This window comes from Ziziphus jujuba, chromosome 1, assembly GCF_031755915.1.
Source record: "Ziziphus jujuba cultivar Dongzao chromosome 1, ASM3175591v1".
In the NCBI taxonomy this organism is placed as follows: Eukaryota; Viridiplantae; Streptophyta; class Magnoliopsida; order Rosales; family Rhamnaceae; genus Ziziphus; species Ziziphus jujuba.
The window spans coordinates 33,385,978-33,395,910 of NC_083379.1; the positions used below are offsets into that span (position 1 = coordinate 33,385,978).

At 33.2% G+C, this 9,933-nt stretch overlaps 1 protein-coding gene across 1 annotated transcript; it reads right to left on the reverse strand.

The window, feature by feature from the left end:
• Positions 1-2,167: 2,167 nt before the first annotated feature.
• Positions 2,168-8,867, reverse strand: LOC125420631 (phospholipase D alpha 1). Its single transcript, XM_048467297.2, has 4 exons — positions 8,758-8,867; positions 8,349-8,452; positions 2,854-4,786; positions 2,168-2,744 (listed from the first exon to the last, which is right to left on the reverse strand). The coding sequence occupies exons 2-4, from the start codon at positions 8,442-8,444 to the stop codon at positions 2,311-2,313; spliced, it is 2,463 nt and encodes an 820-aa protein (XP_048323254.2). The 5' UTR covers positions 8,445-8,452; positions 8,758-8,867; the 3' UTR covers positions 2,168-2,310.
• Positions 8,868-9,933: the final 1,066 nt, after the last annotated feature.

Genomic DNA, 9,933 nt, shown 5'->3' on the forward strand with positions numbered 1-9,933 from the left:
AGACTTAGGACCAGCTCAACAAATTTTGGGAATGCAAATAATCCGAGACAGGAAGAATAGAAGGTTATGGCTATCTCAAGAGAAGTATGTTGAACGGGTGATAAAGAGATTCAACATGGATAAAGCCAAACCGGTCAGCATTCCACTTGCAAATCATTTTAAGTTGAGTAAGAGAATGTGCCCCTCATCCAAAGAAGAGATAGAGGAGATGGTTTCAGTACCATATTCTTCAGCGGTAGGAAGTCTGATGTATGCAATGGTGTATACCAGACCAGACATTGCTCACGCAGTAGGTGTTGTGAGCAGATTTCTTTCAAATCCTGGAAAGAAACACTGGGAAGCAGTCAAATGGATTCTCAGGTATCTTAAAGGTACATCGAAGCTGTGCTTGTGCTACGGGGGAGGTGATCCAATCTTAGAAGGCTATACAGATGCAGATATGGCCGGAGACCCTGATAATAGAAAGTCTACATCAGGTTATCTCTACACTTTTGCAGGGGGAGCTGTGTCATGGCAGTCAAGATTGCAGAAGTGTGTTGCTTTATCCACTACTGAAGCAGAGTACATCGCCGCAGCAGAAGCGGGTAAGGAAATGTTGTGGTTAAAGCGTTTTCTCACAGAATTGGGCATCAAGCAAGAAGACTACAAGATACATTGTGATAATCAAAGTGCCATGGATTTGAGCAAAAACTCAATGTATCATTCCCGTACAAAGCACATTGACATTCGCTATCATTGGATACGCGAAGTAATAGGTCAACAGTTGCTGAAACTGTTGAAGATTCACACAAAAGAGAATCCAGCAGATATGCTAACAAAAGTTGTTGCTCAAGAGAAGCTGAAGCTATGCAGAGACATAGCTGGAATAGATGGCAGATGACCATCAGTTTTAAATGCGACTGGAGGGGGAGAATTGTGAAGTCCAGCCGCACCAACCAACCTCACCAACCACAGCCGCACCAACCACAGCCACCATTGTTGACAGCCACCATTGTTGATCAACAATTGTGGGCTAAGATGTTGAAAAGTGTGGCCTTGTAAGCCTATAAATAGGCTCCTTCCCGTTCCATGAAAATCAAGCCAAGAGAGCAAGAGAAAACTCCAAGAGAGAGAGTTGTTTAAGTTCCAGAGAGAACTTGAGAGAAGAGTGAGCAATTCCAGAGAGAATTGGAGAGTGCAGAGAGAGGTTCCACGAGAGAATCCTCCATGAGAGAAGTTTTTATTTTTGTATTCTATTTTTAAGAGATTAATAGAATTCTTTTATTTTCTTCTCATATTTCTTCTCTAAAGTGGTCAGAGAACCACAACAGAACTCATAAAATTAGGCTGAGAGTTGGCTGGTCGCCGCTGAGATTTGCTATTGTCATATGGAATTTGGGCGAAGTTGATTTTAATTAAGCTAATTGGTTTAAATTTTATATTTTAATAATTGTTTTCCTTGTGCGTGCTACACGTTTTATCTATCTACACAAGAGATGAGCCATTTTCACCAAAAAATAAACAAACAAACAAATAAATAAATAGACAGACATCCCAGGAAGGCCCATGTATATAAATTGGCCGCCATAACTGAAAACATTAAGAGAAAACACTTCTTTTTTCAAGCAATGCATATACCACTTTTATTTCTTTGTTTGTTTTCAATTAATTAATTAATTAATGTAACCTACCAATTTGTCTTGCCTAACGGGTGAAGAAAAGCAAAAAGTCTAAGGGCGGATGTTTCCGCACATGGTTCCCACAAATAAAATAAAATTTCTGAAGACAAAATAAATAAATAAATAGTACGATGGGTGAAGAAAAGTAAAAAGTCTCTGTTTCGATATATAGTTCCTAAAAATAAAATAAAATTTCCCAAGACACACACCAAAATATAAAAAAAATAAAATATAAGAAATAAAAACCTTCTTTTAATATTTGCTTAATTGCCTCAATATGCATGGTTTATCCAGTGTGCCACCAAAACGTTGAAATTGTAACTGCCAAATTAATTTTGCTAATTTGTCAAGGTATCACCAAAAACAACTTGCTAGACAAGGAATTTTTTTGGCTCTTTCCTTGTTAATTTTTGTGTCTTGAGTTATAAACATTTACGAAGCACCAGGGACACCAAAAAATGCCACCAATTCTTGTAATCCTTTATTTGTCAATAAGTATATGCTCTCACTCATTGAAAATTAAATAAAAAATTAAAAAGGAAAGAAAAAGATCATCAAAAACTAGATTTGAGTAGAGAAATCAAATTAAGCAGGAACTCATAGCTCTAACAGAAAGAATGAAGAAAAAAGGAAATGCATTATTAACTTTTTTTTAACTAGTGAGGATTGAAGGAAGTAGATCGGTTTTAGCCCCAAGAACTGGAGCTCTAGTATCTGGGAAAAATTCAGTTTCGGGTAATATTGTAATCTGTCCATTTTGAAGAACTCTAATGGGGTAGCTAAGCAAGTGGCCAGGCAAGTCATAGTCTAACTTGTCTCGGAAGTAAAGGTTCCAGTTCTTATTGGCAATCTCGTTCACTTTTCGAACACATTGGACACTCTCCGGTCGAAGGAAGGTTTCATCAAACATGCCCAAGTGCTCATACCACAACGCCAATCTGTGGCCATGAATCTGGCCCCTGGCTTGTTGTGTGGTGGCTAGGTGGTGTGGTTGGTACGCTCCCATGGCAATCTCTGTATCTCTGGCTCCATCCATTGATCTCTGGTTGATGTTGGCTGATCCAACGATTATGTATTCATCATCAACTGCACAAAATTAAGCTTTTTTGAGTTTGTGAATTTTCTGGGCTTGTTAATAGATAACAAACACTCAATTCCCATTTTAAAAAATAAAAATAAAAATATTAGCTTATACCTATCATCATCTTTGAATGGACATAAATCATGTATCGTCTGGATTTCTGAGCTCTGCTGTAATCTGTACCATCTTCTGGTTTCTCTGGAGGTTCATATTCGCTGCTCTTCTTTATCTCTCGATTACCGATGCATAAAAATGTCAAATAGTCCTTAGGGTCTGCCTTGAGACCTTTGGCATTCAGAGCATGAACTATGTCTCTATACATCATATCCATTGTCATCTTCTGCCAAAACAATATCGCTTGAACAGAGTAACTTTTTGGTATGCCCTCTGGGAACAGAGGAATGACAACGTAGACTGTGAATCGCTCTCCAGCTTCAATCTTACTAACAATCTTCAGAGATAGTTCCTTTGGAATGAGATGCAAAGCACCAACCTTTCCAAGGTTAAGGCCATCAGTGTTCCAACCGAAAGAACTCCCAAGAAAATACTGATTTTCGATGTAGATAAAGTTCTTTGCCCGTCGAATGGCATTGATATAAGCATCCTGAATGCTTCTTTCAATCGCATGATCTTTCCCATTTACAAGACCAAGCTTGAAAAATGCATTATGATAAAATTCATTAGATGCATTATGATGAAATTCATTAGGCCAGTCATAATCAACAGCTCCTTCATCTATGGATCGAAACAATTGAATATTCCATGTCTCACTATCTTCTGGTGACAGAACTGGAGATGGAGGTATAAAAATGTCATTGAGTTCGGTCAATGGAACGAGCAAGTCCTTCCCACCTTGCTTCCTCCATCTCTGCTCAAAATTGGACAAAACATCCCAAGCAACAGCTCCTTCTAACCTGCAATGGATGTCATGCCAAGGCTCTCTTGGTCCACCTTTAAGAATTGACGCACCAGAGAAACCGCGCTGATAGAAATCGTTGCGGTGGACGGTGTTCAGGGTCCTGAAAAGGGAATGGAAATGGTTGTCATATCTCCCATCAGAAAGATCAATCCCACCAATGAAGCTCACAATCCTCCTTTTCTTAGATGATTCTCCATTGGGAATCTCACTGTCCACCACTACAATCTTCTGGTGGTGACTGAACAAGGTCGAAAACATAAATCCTCCAGCAGTCTTTTCGGCTTTATCAGGATTCCTGGGACATAATACACAGTGGACTCTTGTATTCTGGAAGTAGCTTTTGGTCTCTCGACAGTGTGTAGCCATTACTCCAACCAGATTTATGAGCTTCACAGAAGTCTTATCCTCCCAAATAAGGATTAGGACTCTAACCCCTTCATTGGCTTTCTTCTTAAGAAGCTCTCCAAGGGTGATATCGCCTCCTGGCTTTGGCCTCCTCGGATCTCTTATCAATGTAATCTGAGTGTACACAGACCACCCTGCTATGTAAATCAGGTGCTTGGCATTGGAAACAGCATCAAATATGTCTTCCCAGCATCTATGAGGCTTGTAACCTGGAGGAAAAGGGATTTCAGGTACAAATTCATCTGAGACATGTGCATTCTGGTACAGGGTAGCTTTGCAGCCATTCCTCTGAGTAAAGAATGTGTAAGGAACTCCTGGAAAATCAGGAGTTTTAATTCCTTGAGACCAGTTTGGGTCTGCTGTGGCACCAGAGAAACGCAATTTGACATGGATTTTAGGAGCTCCCGATAGAGGTTTATGGTGTTTTTCATCCAAGATTTCAAACCATCTGTCCACCGGTTCTCCACTAAGGAGTTCATTGGCAAGCATATGAGCTCTTCCAATCACTTGGGTACCATAAAGACCGGTAACTTTGACAGAGAATATGACTTGAGAGGCTAAATGGGCAGAGTAAATGTGGAAGGACTGTTGCCATTGGGGGTGAGAGTCTTTATCAAATTCCAAACGCCTAGTTCCTCCAACTTTAGCATTGTCTAAATGGATTGTTGCATACAGTCTTGGAGTTGCGTTGTACCCAAACATTTTCCTTAGTTTGTCTAGGTACTGAAAGAGCAGTTATTAATTGAATTCTTTGTTAGTAGATTCAATCTTTATATAATACAAACATAAAAAAGCCAAATGAGGAAAAAAATTTTGACAAATCAATACAATTCCAAAATTATATATTACATAGAATTAGAAATTTCTAAACTATATGTATGGTCGTCATTCGTTGTCCATTTTGTCTTTTATTTATTTAGTTTTAGAGACATTCATATAAGAGACATTCATATAAGATTAGATACCAAGCTACTTTTATTTATTATTTCTTTCTAATTATCAACCAAAAATATTTGAAAAGTTAAAAATGTGAAACATTTGAACAACATATGCATATATATTATGGAATTTGGACAATGGTATTAACATTGACTATAAAAAATTGTTTCTTAACCAACTTCAATGACTTATTTTATAAATATATTTTTTTAGTACTTTCACATATTTTTAATTTCTTTACACACCTTACCAAAATAAACTAGAAAAAAAAAAAAAACAACAAATTGTTTGGGTACGTTTGGTAATATTTTTGATTTTTAGTTTCGTTCACTTTATATGTATAACTTGTTTACTTCAAGTATTAATTACTAGTAGTTAAAATTTATTAGATATCTAAACTAATTAAAAAATTAGGAGGAAAAAAAATATAACTACTAAATTGAACACAACTTCAGATTATGTTGCTGTTGTTGTTGTTGTTGTTTTTTTTTTTTTTTTTTTTTTTTTTTTTTTTTTTAACATTTATAGTTGTTTAAAATGTTTGGCAAACTATAATTAACACTAACTAATATCTGATTTGAGCAAATTACACAAAATTAAATAGAAGAAAAAATAACCATGTTACCAAATGAAACCTTAAATATAGTTTTTTAAAAATAGTTTTGAGTCATTTATGATATACTTTCAAAAATTTATTGTACTTGTACTAAACATTTTTAATCAATAATGTTAGAGATATTAAATTGTTTACAAAATTAAATATTCATTAAATTATTTTACAGATGATATGATAATATTTTAATTAGTTTGTATTAGCTTATATTAATTTATTAATTTTTCTACCACTTATAGATTCTGATGAAGTGTGTCCTGTGAAAATGATCCCAAGTTTGAGTCCTACACCCTCTATATATATATATATATATAACCACTAAATCACATTATTTGGTGCCATTAGTTAAATTGTTAAATAACAATAATTTTTGGGATTTTTTGCAATTTAGTATCTTCTAATTTGAGAGAACTTTATTTTGAGCTCTCAAGCTTAAAATGTTGTAATTAAAGACTTCGAATTTAAAGTTGTTATATTTTTATCCAATTAGATTTTTTGGCAAATAAGCTAGGGGTGTACAAAACTAAAACTAATCTAATGAAACCGATTAATTCAATCCAATCCAATTTTATTGGACCAATCCAATTAAATTGAAATAGGATTGGATTAAAAAATTTGAATATGTTAAAAATTTATTAGTTGTATGAGTCATTTTTGGAGCTTGAATTCTTGTCATGGGAAAACTTAGATATAGCTTCTACGATCTGGCTCATTTGCACTCTTTTCATCTTATTAATTTATATTTTACGCAACAAAGTAATTTGTTTTGGTATTATAGTATGCATTTGTTATTGATTCATTCACTTAAGAAGTTATTTAATCTTTTATTATTATTATTATTATTATTTTTTACGTATCTTATCATTTTTTTTTATGAAATTATGTATGGTATCTTTGATACGTTATATTGAGTTAGTAATTTTTTTCAATTATTCATATATTTAAGAATGGATTTTTATGGCTAATAAAAATTTTCCATAAAATTTATTTAGTTTAAACATTGAAAATTAGATTCAATTTAAATCAAATAATGTTGAATTGGATTGGATTGAATTTTTATGTACTTAGATTGTACTGAAATGAACAATTCAAAAGCCGATGTACATCAGAGGTTTGAATATTTACTAAATTCATTAGATTGGAACCAATGTATATACCTACAAAAAGGTTGCTAGTAAGTGTCTAAATTAAAGTATACCTATCACATTCATAACTATAACATTGTGTATTTGAGATGTGCCCTCTTCCCCTTTAGATTAGAAGCTATTGTAAGTTAAAAAGAAAAATATCTAAATTAAATTGTATTCAAATATAAATTTATAAAACTAAAGAATTTAAATTGCTACAAATTAAAATCAAATGACTAAAATTACAAAGACTAGTTTGCATTTTAATATTGGTAAATTGGGACGGTGCCATTAACCACAATTATCAAAAAATAACATTAGATCAAAATACTACAAATTGAAACTTGAAACCTAAGTTGTAAAGTTTTAAATTTGAAGACTCAAAATGTAATTTTTCTAAATTAGGGAAACTAATTGCAACTAACAATAATTTTTTACTACTAATTAGACTAAACTTAAAACAAAATGAACTAGAATTAAAATAGTTGACTTCAATTCAGTCGATTTTGATAGAGCTTATATTCAACATTAAAAAGAAACGAAAAAAGCTTTGATAGAACTTAGTGCCTAGGAGTAATTTTAAAATTCTAAAACTACTTCCAAAGGAATAAAAACACTTCTTATAATATTTAATAAAATATTATAAAATTCTTTTAGTGATTTTTTTTATTGGAAAACCACCTATTTGATGATTATACAAGAATTATCTATTAGGTGATTAACTACTTTCCCTTTATATTCACCCCACCTCAGATTTTATTTTTGTTTCTTTTTTAGTAATTCTTTTAGGTTTTAACTCTTTTATCCCCTTTACTCTATCTCTCTCACGGTGACTGTTCAAATTTTTTTTTTTAACGTATAAATATATATGTATATATATATATATATATTATTATCTCATTTATATGTAATTAGTATTTTTCATTATAATTAAAATATTTTAACACTATAGTACATTTAATTAATACTTTCAATATAATATCTATGTACAAGTATAATTATTTGTAATTTATTTTTTATTTAATTTTTGCTTCAATTTCATAAGATGCGATTTTCTTTTCTTAATTTTTTAATTACTTTAGATGTTTAAATGGTAACAAAATTAAAATTTATTTTTTATTTGGAGTGTATAAATTTTATTTTTACGGATTTGCAATTAATTTGTTATGTAATCAAAACATTGAAAATCATTTTTTTAATAAAAAAATTGAAGAAAAATAAAGAAAACCTAGTAAATGCTCTAATTGGACTACAACGTAACAAAACAAAATTGTATTTTCATATATGTTTATACTTTTCCGCACCACAAGTTAAAAAATAATCATAAAGTGTTATTATATAAATATGGTGCTTCTGAACAAAATTTTCAGATCCACCATTAATGGTGCCCCACTTGGAAAGTTTCTTTGGCCACCGCTCATTAATTATATATTAGTTGACTTTGGACTTTGGTGGAACCTATATTAGTTAAGGATCCAATAATTTTATGGTCTTATTGGTTCTTTGTCTCTAGCTAACAAGCATTGTGATAATATATATATATATATATATATATAGACACAAAAGAAATGAAAGGACTTTGATATATGTAACATGAATATAATACCTTGAGGAAGGACATCCACCGACCTCCCGGAAGCTTATCTACCTCGAAGATGGTTGCGTCAATTACTCCGTGCAGCTGTATTGATGCCATGCTCATCACTCACCCTACATGATCCCCACAAAACACTAACCTCAATATATACTACATATGCATATATGTATATAAATCAATAACATATGTGTATATGTGTGTGTATATATACATATACATAATGCTTGTCTGATCCAGGGAATTCTGGATACAAGATTGTCCTGGATTCTCTGATATGAGAAAATTTTGGTATATATATTTATATATATACGTGTATATGTATAGGCAGAAAGTGAAACGAAATGAAAAGAAGAGGAAATCAATCTAAAATCTTGACATGCGTGCACTAATATCAAAAAGTAGAGAAAGGAGAAAAGACCAATTGAAGCTGATATGGTTGAATGAGAAAAAGCACAGACGAGCTGCCTGCTGAGGCTAGCTAATTAGTTGTTGTTTCATTTCATGAATATAAGGAAGGAAATGAAAGGTATTTAAAGCCGAGAATTGAGGGGTTAAAATATATTAAAGATGAAGACCAGGTTTGGTGCAGGTAAACGGGGAGGCCAATAAATTAAATATAAGAGCGATGAGACTTAACCATCAAGTTTAGCTAAGCAAACACAGGATCACCTACACTTATTGCTAGCATCAATTAGAAGTTTGAATGTGAAAAGTTTGTGATAGAGTTATTATAAAATATGTTAGAGAGAACTGTCACCGTTGGATTCATATGAGGGTCCATTTTGCGCGTATACGTGGCTCAATCTGGATTCTAAATCTGACGGAGAGGTGGGAACACGGGACTAAGGAAGATAAAACTAGGATTTAGAACCCCTGTACGGCTTTGCATTTTCAACATGGTAGAATATCCCATATATGAAAATAGTATTCGTGGACTTAGGTTTCTCCTAAACTAAAGCATGATATTGGCTCAACGACAAATCTATTGAATGAAGGTAGCTATACTCTCAGCCACTAGTTAGAATGAAACCTCTTGACTTCCCTAGCTATTCATTTATGTACTCTACATGTTTCTTTCTTTGAAGGTCCATAACTCTGGAATGCTATAGCTAAGAAGTGAATTTCAGGGTCCCTTGACGTGGAAAATGGCTTCTTGTATGCGTATACAATAAAGTCTTTACGCGCATGATTCCAGATGCGATTAGTTAAAGGAAGAAAGGGGATAGAACGTCGTGACATAGTATTTCTTTATTGGTTAAGTATTTAATACCAATATCATAGTCGGCAACTAGTTCTCTTCCCTTTAGCTTTGATTGCGTGGATATATAAAAGATATGTTCTCTCTCTCATCCGCGTCCAAATCCTTGTCAAGCTGGACCTTGATTGATGAGGGATGGGAATGGCTGAATCTGTTTTCCCCTTTGTATGCAAGTAAGCAATTGGCAACATCGAATCCTGTTACATTATTTGAAATGAAATCTTAGCCCCCCTCATAACCATAGTCTTGTTCTTTGAACATCACAGTCTCTTTCATAAGAATTCATCTCAGCCAGCAAGTTAATCTTTGGCCAAAATCTCGAATCATCAAAGACCA